General features: G+C 39.2%; 1 protein-coding gene across 1 annotated transcript; it reads left to right on the top strand.

Moving 5' to 3' along the window:
• The first annotated feature begins 1,328 nt into the window (after positions 1 to 1,328).
• Positions 1,329 to 20,581, top strand: LOC149302720 (zinc finger C3H1 domain-containing protein-like). Its single transcript, XM_089481950.1, has 35 exons — positions 1,329 to 1,761; positions 3,066 to 3,482; positions 4,114 to 4,175; positions 4,669 to 4,903; positions 5,293 to 5,527; positions 5,749 to 5,885; positions 6,918 to 6,985; positions 7,191 to 7,415; positions 7,708 to 7,869; positions 8,089 to 8,226; positions 8,536 to 8,651; positions 8,733 to 8,876; positions 9,809 to 9,983; positions 10,312 to 10,440; positions 11,151 to 11,720; positions 11,835 to 11,944; positions 12,298 to 12,429; positions 12,517 to 12,638; positions 13,170 to 13,271; positions 13,534 to 13,650; positions 13,988 to 14,171; positions 14,800 to 14,986; positions 15,330 to 15,521; positions 16,324 to 16,561; positions 16,871 to 16,976; positions 17,066 to 17,264; positions 17,578 to 17,672; positions 17,994 to 18,104; positions 18,398 to 18,502; positions 18,577 to 18,742; positions 19,130 to 19,230; positions 19,509 to 19,610; positions 19,848 to 19,887; positions 20,271 to 20,333; positions 20,453 to 20,581. The coding sequence occupies exons 1-35, from the start codon at positions 1,329 to 1,331 to the stop codon at positions 20,579 to 20,581; spliced, it is 5,847 nt and encodes a 1,948-aa protein (XP_089338076.1).
• Positions 20,582 to 22,175: the final 1,594 nt, after the last annotated feature.

Here is a 22,175-nt window from a genome sequence, read left to right as displayed (position 1 = left end):
GCCTTTGATAAAAAAAATGTTTCATTTCTTCAGCTTGGCAGCGTTAACTAAGCTTTGCTATAGAGGAACGTGTAGGCAGTTACTACACGGTGGGCCAACTGTCATTTTTTCCCAGTGTATACTCAAGACTGTAGGCTCAACTGGAGAGGGAACCCTTTCCAATGTATTCATACCAACTATACCCTGATCAAAATGACCACAGGTATTGTACCTTCCTTTTTATTAGACCGTAAACATGCTAAGTACATTTGCTTAATAAAAATATACACGAATAACTGAGCAGGCCTGGACCGGCCATCTGGCACTCGGGGTAAATGCCGGTGGGTCGATGGACGACAGCGCCAAACACTACCGATGGAGTAACAGATCAGGTGCTGCAGCATGCTGCCAGCGGCTAAATATACCCTGCAGTATGTTATGTGAGCATAAAAACATAGCATGGGGTCACACATATCCAGCCAATGGACTCTGGCCTTAAAGCGATATGGCCGCCTCATTCTTGTCTGTCAGTTATGCATCCCACATAACGCATGGTAGCTCTTTGCGTGCGCAGGTCGTTAACATGTGAAAGGTATGTGTCCTAATCATTGGGACACGTGTTCGTGTCTGGGTATGTTGTGTAATGCCTTTGAGCATGTTAGTATGTGTGTGAGTGGTAGCGTTTGAGTGTCTGGGGTGTGTATGTTAGTGCTGAGCGTCTAGTTGTGTTGGTGTGAGTGTCTGGGTGCGTGGGTTAGTGCGAGTGTTAGTGTGAGTGCCCCTCCGGAGGTCAGGCTCTGGATCTGCCCCTGTGCTAGTGCTTTTTTTCTGGAAATGTATTAATTAATACAGAATATTTCAGATACTACAGGTTGTTTGGCTCTCAGTTTCTCTTTTTTTTTATGACAATGAGTGTCTGCACCGTATACCGTCATCTCTGTACCCATGCAGTAAAAGAACACGAGGGGTGGGCTGTTCTTATAAAGTATAAAACACAATAATCCAGCCTTAAACTTAGAGAACGTGCCGTGATACTTTTATATCATTTTTATTAATGCAGGTTAATGACTAGTAGCCAGGAGTGAGAGGTTGACTAGGCAAATAATAAAAACGATCGTCTCGTTACGGTAAAGTTCTCAAACGCACAAACTGCGCATGCGTACACGACCGCATGACACTTTCGTCCCGCACGGTGAATACCTTCCGTCGCGTTTTTCAGTGGATCTCGCGGGAGTTGTGTAAGCACTCCCAGAACAGACGGGCTGAGGTGTTACGTACAGAGAGAGAAGGATAGGGGGAATATCCCACGCCACGGCTACTGACTGCATATTCGGTGCCTCCCCTGCGCCATGTCCGAGTCGGTGCCTCGTGTGGCTTCTCCTCGAGAAGAAGGGGAGTTAGAGGACGGAGAAATAAGTGATGACAGCATCCGACCCAGTAGCCCACTACCCATTAGGCATAGGCCGAATAACCGTGGGCCCAGTCACCCGTACCGGCACCGCCCGCCTAGGCCTCCCCAGAATGCTTACAGGCCTAAGGATCAGTACCGGCCGCCGCCCCGTATGCAGCAGCAGTCACAGACTGCAGACTCTTGCCAGAGATCTTCTTTCTGGGAACGGAGCCACGATACCTTGGGCCGGTTCCGGTCCCGGGGCTGGGTGGGCCGGGGCAGAGTGGGGCGATTTGGTGGTGACCGGGACTGGGGGGATCGATCGATGAAAAGCAGCGGACAAAGGCCAAGCAGTAGCAACTCCGGCTGGCCGGAACTCTCCCCTAGGAAACGTATCCTTCATGTATTAATCCGGTTTTGCGCTTAATGTATAAAGACGTGTACATGTACAGACTGGTTATCTGATGCAGGGAATGTGGGGTGGGCTTGATACACGGCTCGGGGACAGTAGGTAACTTCCGTGCCCAATTTGGGGCAGAGCGCATTCACTCATTGAGTGCTAGCCATCGGACCTGTGACAAGGGTTGAGCTATCAAATGTTTGTGGTGAATTAACGTGGACAGGGAGCTGCAGAGACAATTTGTTATTGTGTATAATAGAAAATATACTATATTGATGAATGATGACACTTTCTGATTGTCGGCGCTCATCGGTGATATTTTTTCCCTTATACGTTTGCAAAGGTGTCTCTCGGCCGATGTCTGCCTTAACCCCACGCTTAAGGTTTTGAACCTCCTCTGCTTTTTCTTGGTCACAGAGCATAATATCTATGAAGTTCTAAAGTCTGCCATACACGGCCTCCCCTCAATTATGTGCCCGTTCTTTGTTAGAGGCGAAAAAAAAAATTACTCTTATAGTCTTTATTAGATAGGTATATCCTTTATATTGAGTCCCACCATGTTGGCATCCACAGCCTGCTTCAGTTGGCGAGTCCTTGATTGCTTTGGTGGTTCCTCCATGTTTCTGCGTGCGTCGCTGGTGTTTTTACCATTGTTGGCTTTTGCCAACGTCCTAGTCACGCTGTAAGGTCTTCACTTATTCACTTTACACTAGTTTTTTCAACTTTGAGGCAATTCTTAGTGGAACACATTTTGTTGGTGGCGTTGTCCACAGTAAATAATGGGATGTGTATAAAACTATAGAATAAGTAAATAGGTGCTTCGGAAAAGTACATATAGGTAGATGTTGTGGCTGAAGCACAGTTAACCAGGAGTCCAAACTGTTTGACAAGTCAGTCATTTAGTGACATGCTTGCCATAGTCTATTGCTACATGGACAGCCCAATGAGCTCCTCACTCTGGCTTGTTGGTATCTTCTCCTTTTTTGATACCTCTTTAGAAGTGCGTATGGACACAAAATACTGACCAAGAAACTTAAATCATAAATAAGGCTGTATTAAAACCTCCTTTCCCATGGTGACTGTCTAATTCAGGCCCATCTGGAATACATTTGAGTAGTAGCGGCGCAGAGGCCAGTAAAGAAAATGGTCATGTGATGGACAATTTTTATATAGATATCAAAAGAAAAATACAATGTGAAAAAAAAAGTATCTTTGTTTTTACGTTTTATTCAAACCTCTATTCTATTTAAAGACAATTACTGTGTGTGTTTTTTTTTTTCTTGACAACACCTTCAGCAAAATGCTTTGTAAGGTCTCCGTCTAGGAAGTCTAGTCACTTGCCGAGGAATGAGAGCTCCCAGGATGAAAGCTTTGAGGATTTGCTTCAAAAATATAAGCAAATCCAGCTGGAGCTTGAATCTATTAACAAGGATGAGAAGCTAGCCCTCTGTGTCAATGAGGATGAAGTCAAAGAAAAGGAAGGTGTGATAAACAGCACGAGGGAGCCGGCTGTGAAAGAAGAAAAAAGTGTTACAGATAACAGTATCGCAGAGCCTCCCGTAGAAGAGAGACCCCCTGTAAAGGTCTTTCGAGCCTTTGAACTCAAGCCTCTCAAGCCAAAGCTGAAACTTTTTATTGAGCAAAAGAAACAAACTACTGTTGAGGAAACTATTCAAGTTCAAATTTCAGGTGACGTCTCAAAACCCAAACAAGGTGGGCGTGCGTGGTAAGGGGGCTCACATAGTTTTTGGTCTGACTGCTTTGAATCATCGGACCACCCAGCAGCAGATCGTTTGTTTCCTCTACTACCTGAGAGGGAGGGTATTTTTTTTTATCAAAGCAATTTCTAAATCTCAAAAACATACAATATGGCCTTCTACAGCTGACAAATTGATGGTCACGTTATGTGACTGAACGCATATCCTGCAAGCCTAGGAACGGGGGTGCAAGAAATGATGTACATGCATAGGTGGGGATTCTGCTGACTCCCTTCCATGCATTTTTGCAAGGTAACAGTAATTTAAAGGGTACCCTCTGTCACCATATGCATTAATGTGCACATGATAGCTGGAGTACTAGGGTACTAGTCACTGTTTAATGCATTGGTGGCCAATCCAGCACTGGAGTACCAGATCATTATGCATTTACCTAAACCCTGGTCAAGGCATGGAGTATGACCCAGAGTGAACCAAGATTTCCTTGGTGAGCTTTCAAGTTGCTTGTATGTATTTTCAGTGAGTTTTTTGTTTTACTTTAGTCAGTCTGTCTTTTTGTTTTCGTTTCCCTTGTTATGAAGGTGGTTCGTGAATCGGTGAGATGTTTAACTTATATTATCTTCCTGCAGAATCTGTTAGTATTGAACAAGGGGATTCCTGTGACAGCAACACACCAGATGAAACCAGCAAAGTATGTGTTTCTATTTACAAGTCTTCTGCTACTGTGCATATATCTGTGTAAGAACTACCTATAACAGCTGCCAGAGAAAGTTTGTCTTGTGCTTATGCAATGAAACCCCTAGATGATAAAATTAAATGACATAACTGCTAAGATTTATTTTAAACCAGACTTGAAATTAAAAAGGAAAAAAAAAAAAGAAATAAAAAGTAAAATAAAGCACACGGGATGCAGGAAAGAGACAAAATCTGCTGCTAAACCGGTCTATAGAGTATTTTGTATATTAAGTCGGGCAAAAGCTTTTTTTTCTTTCTTTGGTAAGGAATACTACTACATACTCGTTCATTATGCTATAGCAAATATTTCATACACCTAGGAACAAAGTTTTTTTGTTTTTTTTTTCCTCGCATGTCACTGTGTGCCGCTATCCCAATTTGGCATTTGTATGCTTTTACCATCTGGTTGTACTGCAAGTAGGAATCTTTATTTTAATTTTTTTTTAAAGGTTGACTTCAATGCTTCTACCGCTTTCCATAAGCCCGAAGAGGAGGAAGAGTTGTCAGAGCTCCATTTGCGGCTTCTAGCCTTGCAGTCTGCAAGTAAAAAATGGCAACAGAAGGAACAACTGGTAATGAAAGAAAGCAAAGAAAAGCTAACTAAGCCCAAGGCAGAAACTCAAAGAGAGAAGAGTAATACAAATTCTCACTTAACAAAGAAAGCCAACTCTCCAGCTTATGCAGGTAATATATATATATATTTAAGACTCCTAATAAAATGTTCTCATATCTGGAGGTATTTGAGAAAGTTGTAGTAGGGCTTTACTGCCAAACCCTGAGGCAGTGTCTGTGGGAGATCTGAAGGAATTATGAAAGCCTGGTGTTTGTTGTCAGTTAGGACTGATGAATGTTTTGATGCATACCTGCGTTCTTGTCTGTTGATGTAATCCTCCAGTAAAATTGACTCCCATGAAGTTGGCTGGGTTTGGAAGTTACCCAGCCTGTGTATTAAACCATTTTCAAGCCTCATGAAAATGCTATCAAATGTTACCTCTAATATCGCCATATGCGGTATAAAGTTCTTTCTGTGGTTGTAAATTGAGAATTTTTTTTTTTTTTTGGCGCTGATAAAGCCAAACAAGCCCTTAGAAGGCAACAGACAAAAGCCTGGAAAAAAATGCAACAACAGAAAGCTGAAGAAAAACACAAAGTGGAGGAGGAGAGAAAGAAACAAACGGAAGAGGAGGAAAGAAGAAAAAGAGAAGAAGAAATACGGAAGATTAGAGATCTTTCAAACCAGGAGGAGCAATATAACAGATTTATGAAGCTTGTAGGGGAAAAGAATAAACGTAGCAAGGTTAGTTCCATGTAGTCTTCTGGTAATACACCAGTTTTTACCAGGGGCCATAAACCTCCCCTCATGTGTGATTACAAACTCTGCACATGTTAGCTACAAAACTGACTAAAGCTTTTGTTTATTGGTTTAGTAGCTATGTATTCTGCAACTTGATTGACCTTTTCTTCTTCATCATCTATTGGTTTATAAAGTCTCATCATATTCTGTGGTTCTGTATAATTGTTCTTGTGAGTAACTTAAGTCTTTCTCTGTTGTCTTTCAAGTCCTCAGTATCTGATAGGCTGGGTACGGAGAGTACAGGAACCATTTATCAGTATGACAACTATGAAGAAGTTGCCATGGATACGGACAGTGAACCCAATTCCCCAGGTATCCATTTGTGTGTTAAAAGCATACAGAGTATATAACATTTTTTAATTGATTCTTACTGAATGGTGTATGATGTAATAAGCACTGTAGCTTCGTCCCCGGGACATATGATTCAGTTTTTCATCTTACTACTATTACACGGAAACTGACAAATTCCGTTCTCTGAATAACAAACCCAACATAATGCCTAGGTAACCACTGCTAAAGGAATATTGTTCCTGAAAACTGCTTACCTGGTTACCAAGGTTTGAACTTTCCCTAATTTACAAGTTCCTTATTCAAACCGGAAACCCCGGTCTCTACTAACATCAGAACCCCATCGCTCTCCATGCACAGTTCTCTCTTGTAGTATAAATAAGTTTGGCACGTGTTTAATTTCACTCATGGCCCACCATTTCTCTGGATAATGTCTTGTGCTCCATACAGCTCTCTGGTCCCTTGCACTCTCCATTTAAGCTTCTCACTCCTGACCCCCAGACTTCCTGAAACCCTTGCTTCAAGATTGGCGAATTATGTATTTAATAATATTAATCGCGGCATAAAGCTGTTAACCAGTGTCACACCCTAGAGCCAATATTATCACTCAATTATGTGTGTTTTACTTTAAATTTACGTTAATTTAGTTTTAAAAAGCCGTTACTGAGCTCTTCTGTTTAAAAACAATGTGACAACGTACTATGTTACTCAGTTACCCAGGTGTCCTGTTATAGAAATAATGCTTTTTATTTGAAGTCATCTATGAAATGTTAGAATTTTGGGAACTAATGAAGTCTAATATTTATGTAATCTTAAAACATTGAAATGCCTTTTTTGTTTAGTTTTTTTTCCTGTAACCCTTTTATTCAGTGTGGGGTAACCCTTTATGTTATTTTCACGGACAGCTCTAGCCAAGATGGAACTTCCTGGGTACTGCGCTAAACCATCAAACGCAATCATCCTTTTTGTTAAAGTGAATGATGTGTTAGTGTAACGTTTTACACTTAAGGTATTGTGGACAACGGCTGTTAATGTAAATTTCTCAATTTTTTTAAGGTGCGTCTCCCGCAAGGGTTCCCTACTCCACTGATACTCCAGTGGGATGTATACCATCAGCACTGTGTGTTACAGAGCACTTCCCTTCAGTAGTATGGGTATGTTTTCATTTTTTCAAGTATTGAGTAAGGAAAAACATTTGTGCTACTAGGCTGCCGGTGGTTTGCATTCATCTTTTAAATTAGTAATTTATCTTTATTGTGTAGAAACAAATCCTGTTTGGTAGCACTTTTGCGTTCTGCCTTAATAGTAGTCTTTTGCTGTTCCTCATAGTTCCTCCATGTTTTGTTTCAGCCTGCTCCACCAGATGTTACATTTTATGAAAAAACCTTCTCTCGAGTTTCTCCTGAAGCACCTCTTCCACCTCCTCCTCTTCCACCTGATGAGCCTGAGCAACCTCCCAAACCTCCCTTTGCAGATGAAGAGGAGGAGGAAGAAATGCTGCTGCGTGAAGAGCTACTGAAGTCCTTAGCCAATAAAAGAGTCTACAAACCCGAGGTACCTAAAAAGCTCCATCTTTTAGTCTCTAGGATTAGTCAATATATACACTCTGTGGGCAGTCTTCTAAAATCGCCAGCATATGTGAAGCGGTGGTGGATGTAAGGATGAGGACATTGTTGATGTGTTATATGCCCCCCCCCCCATCAAATTAAAACTACATTACTGTGCCCTTAATTTATAACCCCTATGCAGACATGTTATAAGTCATACCATAAAATGTCTCCTAATATTTATGGAATTTGAAATTTTGCATTTATTTTATGTACTCCGTTGTCTCTTACTCTCCTAGGAACCTACTAACAACAGCCGACTTCCGTCCCCACCATCTCTAACCAACATCATGCCTGTGCCAAGGATCACCTTAACATCAGCTAGTGTTAACATTGCGTCGCATCGTAAACAGACCACACAGATTGTTAGAGTTCTGAGGCCGATCCGTCGTATCATAAAGGTATTGTATGTTAACCAAGCTTCAAAATGATGGTTTGGACAGGGACACAACTTGCTATTGTACAAACCTGTGTTTAAGTGTTCGAAAAGTACTTTTTTAATTGAACAGTTTAAGGATATACTGTCCCACGTTGCTCACCAATAATGGTTTCTGGAACTCATAGTTGTATCACGCCATGGAAAGGTTACATTTCATTGAGATGTTTTAATTTCACTTCAGCTTCCCAAACACAAGTCAGTCGTGGTGACATTAAATGCCTCGGATGACAGTGAATCCGATGGAGAGCTTCCCAGTCCAAACATGAATGCTTTTGGTGGCCTTGAGTCCATGATCAAAGAAGCAAGAAGAACTGCAGAGGCGAGTGTGAGTACATCTCAAAAAGGGTGCATTGCATATCTTTAAGGGTGTCCTGTTTACAGCAGTATTGTAGCTAAAGCTACTTCTGTGAATTCCAGAATGGAGTTCAGTTTTATTACCCTGGATTTTGTCATTCGATATGTGTATATATGAGGTTTTAAATATTTCCCATTGGCTTAAAAACCATTACTCTTAAGTAGACATAATTGACAGTTTGCAGTTCATACTAGGATTCTTAGTTTAACATGAATGCGCTCAACTTTTCTTTTCTACCTCAATATGAGTTAATCCACTCTTGTATCCACCTAGGCATCCAAACCAAAACCACCTTATTCAGAAAAAGAAAATGATCCCATGAGAACCCCAGAAGCATTACCAGAAGACAAGAAAACGGAGTACAGGCTGCTAAAGGAAGAAATTGCAAGGTAATTGACTAGCTAATTTTTTTAGTTTTGTACCCTCGTTTGTACCCTTAAATAACCTACACTTCTGTACTTTTTGTTCAGTCGGGAAAAACAGAAGCTCATGAAATCTGACCAATTAAATGCAAGTGCATCACCAACAAACTCTGACATAGAAGTAGACGCAAACAAGAAGCCAGTCATCAATCCAAAAGTTGCTGAAGCAGAAGCAAAACATAAGAAACAGACGTAAGTCATTGAGATATATATATATAAACTAAAATATATATATATAACTAAAACTTTGGGCAAGTTTAGATGGGCCGAATAGTTCTTATCTGACATCACAATTGTATGTTTCTATGTAACTGCCATTTTAAGTACTCCTTCCACCTTTTAAGTATCTTCCTTAAATGATCCATATATTTATATAATATATATACACACACTTCAGTAACGTCCCCCTTTGTTTGAGGATGTTATTGTCCTAAGGTTGTGAACAAGTTACAAAAGCCATTTGGGATGTAACCAAGCAACCTTTTTAAAAGCCCTTTGCACAGCATATCCAAGGAACACTTTTAGAGCCTTGTTTCATCTTAATGTAGTGATGCAGTTCTGGAGGTGAGATTTGTGAACTGACTTGTCATAAGTAAAGTTTTTTTTTTTTGTTTTTTTTTTGACATCTCTTCCACCTGTAGCCAACTGGTTTTCAGAGAAATATGGCCTTGTATTGGTTTCCAGGCCAGATTGAATCATATATTAAAACTACTGCCACGTAGACAAAAATGAGCTTCCAAGGGCAAAGAGCTAATTGTCTTTTTTCAATTGAAATGTTATAATGCTGTAGGTGTGGTGCTTATAAAATGTGGCAACTCAGCAGTTTAAGGACTCGGCTAGTACTTCTATACCTCCCAAATCCTACACCAAAATATTTGTGCCTGTATCCCCTTCTTTTCTATTAGTTCAAACTTTTTGGGTTGTAGTACTTCTAAAGCCCTAAAAGTCATAAGGATGCATGTAAGCAGTGTGTTCATTAATAAACATTCTTTTTCAACAGTTTTCTAAGTTTACTTAGTTCCATAAACAGCCTTAGCTACCGCTATAACCACGCTCCACAGAATTTTGTCAAATGGGTTTTTAAGATACTATGTTATATACAATGACAACTTGTATTTTGACAGGATGTTGCTAATAAAAGACGAGTCTGTCTTGAAGAACCTGTTACAGCAAGAGGCAAAGAAAAAGGAATCCATCAAAACAGCAGAGCTGAAGATTGCAAGACTCACTGAGCAGATGCAAGCAACTGAAAAGTTTCTCAATGCCAATCGTATGTTCCTAAAGAAACTCCAGGAACAGGTACAAGCCAATTGTAAAATTGCTCTTGAAAACAAGTGTACGACCCAGTACTTACTTTTTGCCTCTGCATGGATGTGGCTTATTGAAAGAGTGGGGATCCTTTATTTTAACTAAAGATTACTAGTTTGCATGTAGTAGAAAAACAAAAAATTTTTTGAGAGATTTAAGTGGCTGAACAGTTAAGTTTCAGAAAACACCGATTGTGTAGTGTCTTGAAATCAATAGTCGTCATAACACTCATTTTAACCTGTGCCTCTAACTTTTACTACAAGTCCAAATATATCTCAGAAATTCACCTCAATCATTGTGTTTTGCCTTGTTCTGTTAGATTACCAAAGTTCAACACAGAGTTCAGGAAAAAAGGACTCTTAAGCTTAAATATGGGGAAGAACTTGCCCGAGCTAAAGCACTGGTCAGTCGGGAGCTGGGGAAGAGGAAACTGGAGCAGAATATTGGCGTAAGTCTTACATTCTAACACTTTTTAATCCCCTAAACGTTCATGATGTTTCATCCTGTCATGAAAAAGTGACCCATGTGACAACATGATGAAGAAAGTAGAGGTGTGCAGCCCGCTTCCTGGCGGTTTCTGGTGCTCACACCATCTACACCATGAATGGAATGAAAGAGATGCTCCATTCATGTAAAATTAGTCCTTCTGATCGGTCAGATACTAAGAAAAAAAAGTGCCTGAAAAAGCTGACCGTTCCCTGCTGTCATTCAGGGCATCAGACTGTTTAAAAAAAAATATCCAGACCCCTTTTGAAGGCATCTAATATATTTGATAACACCACCTCCCTTGGCAGTGAATTCCATACCTTTATTGTCCTTACTGTAAAGAATCCATCGTCTATGAATCCTGCGCTCTTCCAGTCTCAGAGGGTGACCTCTTGCTCTGTTAATGGACAGGTCACTGAATAGCTGAAAATGTTCAGTGTGTGCAACTTGGCCTATGTATAAAATTGGGAGAAAAGGTCTTCTGTTTTCTCGTCATTTTGTATATTGCTGTTAGTCTGGATATGATGCTCATCTTGCTTGTTCCTCAAAAATAGCTCCTCCATTCTTCACAAGATTGCCTTTTGTGCTTAATGAGAAAAACCGGGTACTTGAGAATATTTTCAGCATTCCCTTGTGTGTTCTGATTTGATTTTTTTTCTCTCCTTTTTACAGACAAATCAAATTTTTCAATCTGATACTGGCCTTGTGGCCAGCCCTAAAAGACAATCTGCAGAGGCCATTGCAATGGAGAAGAAGCGACTGCAGGAGCTGGAGCAGGAATACGCCCTCAAAATTCAAAAACTGAAGGAATTGCAAGCCCGCAAAGTAAAAGAGCAGCCTGTGCATGTAGCCCCTGTCTTAGAAGAAGCCCCTGTCTTAGAAGAAGCCCCTGAATTTGTGCTGCCCCAGCCTTCACTTCATGACCTTTCTCAGGACAAATTAACACTAGACACAGAGGAAAACGACCTTGAGGATGAGGTTTTATCTCCCTCTGTTAAAGAGAGGAGGAGATCATTCCGCGACTCCAACGCATTTACCAAGCCGAACTTGAAGCACAGTGAGCTTACACCTAGCAAAGAGGAACATAAGCCGTCCAAGGTGTTGGCTGAAGGGCCAGAACTTTTCCTAGGGTTGAATATTGATGATCTGAAAAGACTTCATACCTGCTCAGATAACCTGAACAATCTGCTATCACAAGGTGTCATGTTAATGGTGCCTCAAGAGAAACTTTCCACAGGAAAGGTGATTTATCTGTAGACTCCCCCCTCTCCCATATTTTTGGTTGCAGAAGCAAAGCAAACAGCTCTGTTTCTGCTTTTTCTCCTTTTGACACATTTTATGCATGTTTTGTTCCAGGAAATATCTATGGATGTTGATTTGTTTACATCACAAACAAAACAGACTGACACACGACCCTTCCCTTTTGGGCCGTATCGTAGCCCACTTCTACTTTTCAAGTCCTACAGGTAAAGTTTGCATTGGGGCCAGCTTTGATGTTTAATCAGTAGCAAGTTATTGGCGAATTGCAGCATATAAAAATGTATAATACCTGGAGATCTTTTATTTGTAGTTTGACTTTGTGCTGTTCTGTCATGTGCCACTAGATGGCAGTATATTACTGCAGTTAAAAAAACAAAACCAAAAAAAAACACCTGGGGTGTGATCATTTCTTGAGCTACTGTATATCCATTCTTCCACTTATGACAGAATATAGCCACCATGTGTTACTGATGCATCTTTCACAATGTGATCAAAAATGTGGTTTTATTTTTCTTACTATTATGAAAAGAATGTTCTACAATACTGTTTTTTCTTCCAGGTTTAGTCCCTATTTTCGGACAAAAGAAAAGCTGCTACTCAGTTCTGTCTCTTATAGTAATATGATTGAGCCAAACACTTTCTTCTGTCGCTTCGATTTGACTGGCACTTGTAATGATGATGATTGCCAGTGGTAAGTAATGTATCTGATTTAAACAATGTTTTTGGTCATTTGGTTACCGTTTTTTGTTTTCATTTCTATTGATTTGTGTCGTTCTAGGCAGCACATGCGTGATTGCACACTTAGCAGGAAGCAACTGTTTCAAGATATCTTGTCATACAATCTTGACCTAATTGGCTGTTCGGAGAAAAGCACAGACGAGGAAATCTGCGTTGCCACTGGTAAAAATTCTTTAATGATTTAGCTAATGTGCTAGTTACTTGCAACATATTCATACTTTAACGTATGCGTTTATATCAAGCATTTTACGCTCTAGTGCTTAAGGGCTCAATGTATGATTTCATGATGTCCAATGTCGGTCGTGTGCTCATTACAGAAATATTAAAACTCAGAATTTTGGTGCAAGTAGTGAAACGGCTCTAAAATCTCTTGGGTTTGTGATATCTGTTGCTGTAATACTTTACTGCTTTTCTACCAATAATAGTATCTAGTTAAATGTGTATATTTTAAGAGACTCTGACAGTCCATGTTTTTAACGAAATAATTGTCTTGATAAGATCGTGCAAAGGTTCCAATTTCTATGCTTTATGTAGGCAATAATAGCTAAAAACATTTCTTCTCAAATGTTCTGATATTACGTGAGCATTTTAGTCTCCTACTGTATTATGTCGCACAGTGCTTGTTACAATGTTAAGTTGCTTTTAATTAAAAAAAAAAAATGGTGATTGAATTTGTTAAACCTTTGATTTTAGAGAAATATGTCGACAAACTCTTTGGTGTCAATCGTGATCGCATGTCAATGGACCAAATGGCAGTACTACTAGTTAGTTATGTCAATGAAAGCCAGAATCACAGTAAGTTTCACCTTCTAAGGCGACTTTACCATGATTATTTATTTATTGAAAGCAAATACTAGAGCATTAATATCCATATGCTGCATGCCATTGGTGTTCTTATTTCATAAAGCCTTATAAGTTTGGATATAATTATAAGCCTTATAATTTGGATACATTATGTTCACGGAACATTTTTTGGAGGCTTTGGCTTAACTTAGCCCTTTTTAAGAAGGGCTTTCAGCAGGAACAAGTAGCAGGATTTTTGTTTTAATGCTTTCAGCACCACCTCACACGACATGTAAAGAGAAAAGAAAATGGAGGCCGGTGTACTGGAGAAAGCCAGTGTCTGACAGCAGCAGCAGTGACGAGGATGAGGCTACGAAGGTGATCAATACCGGTAAGGGGGTTTTCTTTCTTGTCCACAAATACAGCACCCATCCAATCATACTTCTATTCGTTTTGTTGTGTTTCTATTTTGTGTGTCCATCAACAAATGAAGCCTAAAATGTTGATACTAATCTGGATGCACATGTTGCTGTAGGTTGTAATGGGTGCTGAATAGTTATCTCCATACATGATACATGTGAAAAATATATATATACACACACACACACATGCATGAAACATACTCTAGCCTAGTAGAACAAAGTCTGCTAAATAAGTGCTGTAAATGTGACGTACAAAACATGCCATTTGTATTTCTGCTCTGAATTGAATGCTATTCGATTATATAGCGAATCCCCCGGAGCCCAAAACAAAGGTAGCCGTTCAGGATGCTGTCGTCACTCCAGATGATGTGCGATATTTCACTAATGAGACGGATGACATTTCCAACCTGGAAGCCAGTGTACTTGAAAACCCGCATGGTATTCAACTGTGGATCAAATTGGCATATAAGTATTTAAATCAAAATGAATGGTAGGTAAAAAGTACGACTTTCTAGTCTCCTAATATGTTTGAGGTGTATTACTCATTACTGTTTGTTAGTTTAATATGACCGCTTTTGTCCTATCCTCCTTGGAGCAGTACTCCAAAATACTACTCATATATATAGATATATCACCTACTCCGGCTAACATGTGATTTCTGCAAAATATGCCGGTATGTATAAAACAGAATAACCCCCCCACCCCACCCTTTGGACCTCCTTGCATTCAGTGAAAGTAGTTATATGTAACACAAGTTTATTACATTTTATTGTTTCTTTTAAATATGAATTTCAGAGTGGGCATTATATGCATATTGTGTAGTCTAGTTCATTGTGAGAACACCGTTTATACTGAATGTGTGGTGGGATATACAAATTTTCATAGTAAATAGTAATTAAAAAAAAAAAAATGTAAGCTACATCAGTGCTATTGAAATCTGATATTTTTTCATAAAAATATGTAGGAAAATCTGAAACTCTTCGTATTGTATGTGTTTAGCGCAGAGCATGCAATGAGAAAAGGTGTTCGATGCACATAATAGGGCGTAATGTTAAAGACTTTTAACTGTACATGTGTTTTAGCATTTAGCTTGGTCACCCCTGATGTTTTGTACACAGCACCCCATCAGAACGTTTAGATTCATCGTTGAATGTGTTATCCCGAGCCCTGGAGCACAACCGAGATAATTCAGAGATATGGTGCCATTACCTCAAGCTATTTTCCAAAAGGGGATCCAAAGAAGAGCTTCAAGAGATGTGTGAGACTGCTGTGGAATATGCTCCTTCCTATCGAATCTGGTGTACTGTGAGTACCGCTGGCTTTTCCATTTTTTATGTATTAGAAACGGAGACGTTTAAAGGGAAACTTCCTCCTTTTTATCCATGGCAGCCTCTTGGTTTGCAAATGAAGGAAGTTTATTCTTTATACGACCCTGCGTCACTTCCCCCTTCATTCATTTTGCCTTAGGGGTAAAAGTGCTTTGGGCCCACTTTGCGATGTAGGCTTATCGTGCCAGCAGCCAATGTGATGGGTCTGGGCAGCAGAGCAATTCAATTGATTTTCTAAGGGGATAAGACCACTTTTCGAACTTTGCTCCACCATTTTTTATACACAACCTGTAGTGGTTTTCATGTTGTTTTGTATACAGTTTCTGGTCTTGGAGAAATCCTTTGACGGGAAGGATTCCGTGTGCAGCAGAACCTTGCAGTACCTGATGGAGAGATTAGAGGAAGAGCCCAAATCAGAGCAGCTTTCTCTACAGCTCTTGGAGACATTACTGTACCGAGTACATCTGAGCCTGTTTACAGGAAGATTGCAGAATGCTCTCGCCCTTCTGCAGGTACACCACTCTTTACTTTTCACGCAGGGTAATTCTAAGCATTGGCACAAACGTTCGATTGCTATTAGTACTGCATTGTGTGTCTAGCGGTTTAAAGGGTTCATGCTTTACTCCTTACTTTCATAGGGAGGAGGTGAGATTAGCAAGGCTTGGAAACAAGACAATGCAATAAATACAACCTTTCAATAAACATTTTCATTGTAACGGCAGTGAGAGGGTTAATCAGAACACTCAGTGTCATTTAAAGCCATTCTGCTGCCCTGGATCACTTACTCCGTATTCTACACCAGGCAACGTAGAGCGATTTCAGTCAAAGGATTCATGAATTGGCATTTACTCTTAACACGCCTCAGCTCTTAACTTTAAAGGGCTACTGGCTGGTAACGATGCCAAGTATTTAGTCTTCATAATGGACAGTAAAATCCGTAGAAATGTGTAGTGATTAGACACAAATACCCTGATGTCTTTTACATTGGCTGCAAATACAGTCCCTTTGACCCCGTGTAATAGCACACACATACCTGAGCGAGTTAAGTCGCCTTAGACACCTTGATTGCCTAATAAGAATGTTTCATTGTATACATTGTCTGTTTTTTTATTATTGAAAAGTGAGTTTCATCAGATATTGAGACCTGTGTTTGTTTAAAGGTTTTGACTTGTAGCACATTTACAAATCTGTGCATAAGCTTCTCTGTCCCTGGTAAAGCACGCATGCAGCTAGCCTGTAATTGCTTTGCTTGTTTTGTTTAACATTTTGTAAAACTCAAACCTTTGGTGTTTTTTTTTGTAATGTGCTCTACAGAATGCTTTAAAGTCTCCTAGCGAGAAGAGCCTAGGAGACCACCTTACTCCTCAAGATCGCTGCTTAGCATGGCTTTCTTACATTCATCTCATGGAGTTCAGTAGCCTGCCTCCTAAATTTTATGACCCAACAAACGGCAACCCCTCCAGGATAGTTAACAAGGAGCCGTTTTTAATACCTTGGCTGAATCCCCAGAGTGTTACGACTGAGCCTGCCATGCTTCTTGCTGTATTTGAAGGTTCGTCATACAAATGGTTACTTTTTGTAAATATTTCCGTTTATACACTGAAAAACCTTGTGCGTTAATGTTCATGTTAAAGGAGCAGCAACAAAAACTGAAGTAAAACACCGTTCTAGAGGAACAATCCCTTTGGATACCAAGGTGACATTAAAATGACTTGAATTTTGGAACTACTGTAAAATCTCTACACTGGATTCATTTTTGTAAACCTTTTATGCCGCAATACCTGCTTGAAAATGGCCGCTTTTATTTCTGACTGCTTAAGAGCATCCCAAATCCAATAATGATACTTAATTCTTCTTTTAGCTGCTATATCTTCGTGTTCAGAGGATGGTTTGAATGAAAAAGAAAGAATTGATGTTTGCCAACCACTTTATAGAAATATGATTGCATTGCATCTCCTGCTAAACAGGTAAGAATTTAGTAACTGGCTACTACTGGACGTTTGTAAGCAACAGAAATGTTAATAGAAATGGTTTTTTTTTATTATTATTTTTAAAGCCATACTGCTGTAGTGGATCTCTGTAAGCAGCTGCTGGACTCTTCTGCTGCAAACTGTGAGATACTAGAAATCCTGTCTTTGGTTTATTTAAAAATGGGACAACTTGAAAATGGCATGGATGCATGGATGACTGCGACCAGGTGTAATCCTGGCAATGCACAAGTCTTCTATCATGCTTGCAAGTTCTTTGCTGCACAGGTAAGCAATTCCCAATTTTCTTGTGTCCTGAACTCCCCGATGGTTTTCCTGGTGATCACATCCTCCTGAGGCGCCCATGTGCCCCATCTAAGCTTCTTGATACATGGCATATACCATATTTCCTATGTAAAATATAGGATATTATGTAAAATATAGGACATCTTGTGTTAAGAGATCAAGGATGTTTTGGGCAACATCTGTGTGGGATGATTACTTAGCATGGCATGAGCTGTAATTGTGTGTGCGGCTCCAGCCTTCTGATTTGTGTTCTGTTTGACACAATTATTTAAACGTTTTATTACGGTCTTTACAGGGGCATTCAGGCTACATTCCGTCTTTGATGGAAGAATTTGTAAAATCATTGTTTAATGGAGCTAATGTGAAATGTAGCACCACAGAACTCCTGAGGTATGTTGTGTATTGTTCCTTTCTGGTCATATTTTATACTCTTGGTAAGGAATGAAATGATACATGTTTAAAGGTGGAGATGATGTATGATGAGTTTGCTGGAACTAATAATGACATCACTTACAAATCGGTCAGTTTGGTCTAGTCTATAATAATGGATATATCGCTCTTTTATTTGTGAGGGATCCACAATCACTTTATTTTTAGTTCTCAATTTCTCCCATGTGTGCTTATTCCAAAACCAGCAGTACTACCTTTTCTGCAGTCAGATGTGATTTATTTTCTAGAATGTTAACATATTGTTGGTCTTGTTTTTCCCAGACATCTCCTTAATTTCACAAAACCTTGGAATTCCAAAGCACCAGCATTTAAAGTGGATGAGCCTCTTGACATTTCAACTATGCAAAAACCATACCTGTGGCTCGTTTTTTGGTGCGTGTTCATACTCCACTTCTTCCGAATAATACATTCCTTTCTTTAAAGCCAAATTCACCGAGTATAAGTCCTTAAATGAACTAAGTTCTGCATCTCCAATTATTGGTGTTCTCAATAATTTACAGAAGGTTTGTAAATAAACTGGAGTCTCTTAATTTAGAACATTCAGTTTATAAGTTCTGGAGAATCATCTCTCCACCCCACCTCCCTTTACTTGCTTGTAATAGATCTTATACATGGTGCATTTTTTAGTCTGGTTTGTACAGTTATTGGAGGATTTTTCTTGACAGCCTGTGGCAGTCTCTCCATCCGAATATCAGGGAAGCAGAAGAAGCATATGAAGCGGCTCTGGGAGCTGTAATGCAGCAGGATGTGCTTGAGAGCCTTTGGATGGAGTAAGTACAGTTAGGTTTGCACATAGGTTCACCTGTAGGCATGTCGCAATACTTACTGGCTCTTTTCTTTTCAGTTATCTTGTCTTTACTAACAGCAAAATCATCGTATCCAAAAATAAAGCTCAAGATTTTAAGCATTTCTTGGAATTAGTTAACAGATGCTTGATGACTGTTCCATCTAGGTATCCTACCCCTTTTAGCACAGCAGAATACTGGACCAACTATGAGTTTCACAATATGGTACGTGACTTGGCTGTACTGCTAGATTTTAGGTCTTAAGTACTCTATGCTCTTATTACTATATTTCTATAGATCTGGTAACTGACATTAATTTGGTGCTGCATGGCTATGGCCATTTTCTTCAACTTGGGGAAACATAATTATCATAGACCAGAACACTCACTCTATTGCAGTTGGGTCAAAATTGACTGAAGCCACATGGCGCATGTGATCACATCAGAAAACGTTGGATGGATTTTTTTAATACAGGGAAACTTTAAATGAAACTTTTAAATTTTGCAGAATGACTTTAAGGTGCTGAAGTAGTATTTGGTTATATTCATAAATTAAAACCTTTCATCTCAATATATATATATTTTAATTTGCTTTTTCTAAATCCAATATTAGGTCATATATTTCTATTTAAGTTGCGTCCCAAAGGTCCATCATTCAAAAATACTGGAGCGCTTTTCTTCCATGATGCCTACAAATATTGGACTCGCACTCAGGTTAGTTAACGGTTCCTGCTGTATAAACCATTTTTAATCTTATGATACACTGAGAGAACTTGCGCAAAGAATTTATTAAAATAAATTATCAATAACCGGGGAACATGGAAAGCAGCTTGCAAAGTTAAGGGGGAATTCAATTCTGGTTTCACACTCTTAAAAATTTAATTTCAAGTTTGCAGTAGCTTGTCTTTGCCTGTGTTTTACTCCCCCTTTTCTCGTTTTTATAGTCTTACCTCTGTATATTTCACAACAACTCTAAAATTATTACTTTACAGGGTACTTAAACAGGAATTGGAGGAGAACAATATTCAGACTGTGAAAATGCAATCCAAGATGTTTACATATAGCTTCCCAATGTGCCTGTCCATCTGGAAAATGTAATGTACAAAATACTTTCCTTTTCTGTTCATTGTGTAGCATGCAGGTAAATCTAAACAAAATTGTTCCAGTTGGGCTAATGATGCCATGCATCTCACTGTGGTGAACAGTGGCGTGCGCTTTTTTTATGTTTGTAAAAAATGTGCAGTACATAATTTCATTTACATTTTCTGTATATTTTGCATGTTTACTGTAATCATTACAAACATCTGAATGTGTACTATGTTTTCCCTTAGAGCCATCGCAGTGGAATTATCCCTAAAGGGACATAAAGAGGTAAGCTTTATGCTGCCCTAACGTAAAACATTTAATGACATTTTCTAAAAACATGTTCTGGCCCTTTTGGAATAAATGCATGTGTGCCTTTTTTGCCCTTGGTTAAAGAACAGCTAGAAGAGCTACAGGAAACCATTATTTGCATGTGTGTTTTAAATGTTCTCCTGTCTAATGCAAGTATCCCATATCTGTGTATACTGAGAGATTGAATTTAGGAAATATACACATGCACATTTCAGGGAAGTGATCTCCTGGGAATAGTTTGCCGTTAACTGCTTCAGTTGTGTATTTATACTGATATTTGAGTTCCCTGGTTAACAAAGCATATCCTTCTCTCTCTCTCTCTCTCTCTCTCTCTCTCTCTGAAATGTACTTTCTTGTAGGTCCATCACCTGTATCAACGAGCCCTCCAGAAGTTTCCTCTATGTGCCGCACTCTGGAAAGATGTAATGTTTTCATCTGTTCTTTTTTTTCTATTGGGGCTCAATACATTTGAGTTATCTGCCATGTCCTAGTTGTTTCTCAAACCTTGGCCTAATCACAGATGCTTCCCCATCTTTTGCAGCTACTCTTGTTTGAAGCATCAGGAGGAGGTAAAACTGATAACCTGAGAAAACTAGTTTCCAAGTGCCAAGAGGTTGGAGTCAGCCTAGATGAGCTCTTAAGTTTAAACGCAGAAAGCAAGAATTGCTGAACACTGGGTGCAGTCAGGTCAAGGTCCCATTAATTGCCAAAATGATCCAAGTTTAGCCTTGTTCCCTTAAATCTGTGCAAGGTAGACCTGTTCTGATTCAACATTGCTTTCTGTAACCTGAAGATCACACATACTGCCCTTCTCAAACTGGAGAAATGAATACCAATTTCAGGCCTGCTTCTGGGCCCAACAAGGTTCTCTTAACATCACATACGTAAGTATAGTTCATTCAAGTGGCTGCTGTTTTTTTTATTGTTTCTGTCTGTGTTTATTCTTCTCCTTGCCCCATTTGTTTTTTTTTTTGCAATCCCCCTTTTATTGTGCTGTTTCTAACTTACTTGACTCTCTCACTGATGCCTGTAACACCCTGTGTTTGGATTTAGTTTGAGGCACAATCAGCTAGCCTCTGACACTAAATCCTTCTCAATTTGGTTAATTTATACTTTAAAGAAAAAAAAAAAAAAAAAGATTGGGGGAAATTTTGACATTCCTCATTCTAGAAGTTAATGCAAAAAGCAGCAGGTCTTCTGAAAAGTATAGCTGACAAGACAGTCGGTCTGCTAAGTTCACTTGAGGGATTTTTTTATTTTTGTTTTCTATTTTGTTTTTTCTTTTGTATTACTGCACTCTGGACTCAAAGCAGAGACTGTTAAACTTGAAGAAAAAAATTCTATTGCAATCGCCAGTGCATCAGAACTGAAGAGTGGTCAGTTTATTATGTGCAATTTTTTTCTTTGTAAAGAAGTTTAATTTATAATAAAGTTTAACAGTTTAAAGTACAGTATATAATGAAAAATGTTTTGTATTATAATACTACCATGTGTAGTATTACAGTTGTTTATACAAACCTATTTTAAATATAGTAACTTAAAAAAAACAACAGTCTTGGGTTTTTATTTTTGCCTACTGTCTTGGGTTTTCATATCAATCTGCTTCCTAGATTAACCAAACATTACATTGCGTTTTTTTATAAAGCACCTCTGTTCTGTAGTGCGATCTCGATCCGAGATCTGTTAAAATTAACAGTAACATGAACATTGAAAACTGTCAATTTTAAATAACGTTACCCTATGTTAAGGCATACTGGTGCAAAGGATCTTCTCAGAAAGTCAGATGAAGAACAAGTGGGTTGTCATTGGGAGAACCACCTGTTATTCCAGTAAACTTAGACAGGGCTAATAACTTCACAAATACATACCTAAACACATTTCACTTTTTCAAGAAATTTTCTATGGGCTTTATGCAAACAGAGGCGCCACAAATAGGACTACAAAATGTATGCGTATAAGATTAGGGACTGTACAATGATGCACATATTAGAATCCTGGTAAAATGCCCTACCCCTGAAGATGGAGCAAAACAAGTTTTATTTAAGGAAAAAAGCAAAATTTCTAGTATTTCCAGACCGTTGCATGTTTGTCATGTACATATTCTAGCTCTATTACCTTAGGCCAGTCTACAAGACACCCTAACTCATCATACTACCTGTAGTAAACAAAGTGATTCCGTGTTTATTACCCAGCCAGACACCCTGACCAGTACTCTTAAGCGTTGATTTAGAATCAGCTCAGTGTGGTAATTGAGCAGGGAAAGT

This window comes from Sceloporus occidentalis, unplaced genomic scaffold (assembly GCF_023333645.1).
Source record: "Sceloporus occidentalis isolate IW3139 unplaced genomic scaffold, rSceOcc1.0.p SCAF_17, whole genome shotgun sequence".
In the NCBI taxonomy this organism is placed as follows: Eukaryota; Metazoa; Chordata; class Lepidosauria; order Squamata; family Phrynosomatidae; genus Sceloporus; species Sceloporus occidentalis.
Note: the sequence above shows the minus strand (reverse complement) of the source record. Positions and strands in the feature narration are given on the sequence as shown.

What these genes read in the sequence shown, in the direction of transcription:
- LOC149302720 (XM_089481950.1), top strand. Translation starts at nt 1,329, where the DNA reads ATGTCCGAGTCGGTGCCTCGTGTGGCTTCTCCTCGAGAAGAAGGGGAG. An exon ending in GTATACCATCAGCACTGTGT is followed by an intron (nt 6,986 to 7,190) that starts GTTACAGAGCAC and finishes TGTTCCTCATAG; the next exon opens with TTCCTCCATGTTTTGTTTCA. An exon ending in AATATTGGACTCGCACTCAG is followed by an intron (nt 19,231 to 19,508) that starts GTTAGTTAACGG and finishes ATTACTTTACAG; the next exon opens with GGTACTTAAACAGGAATTGG.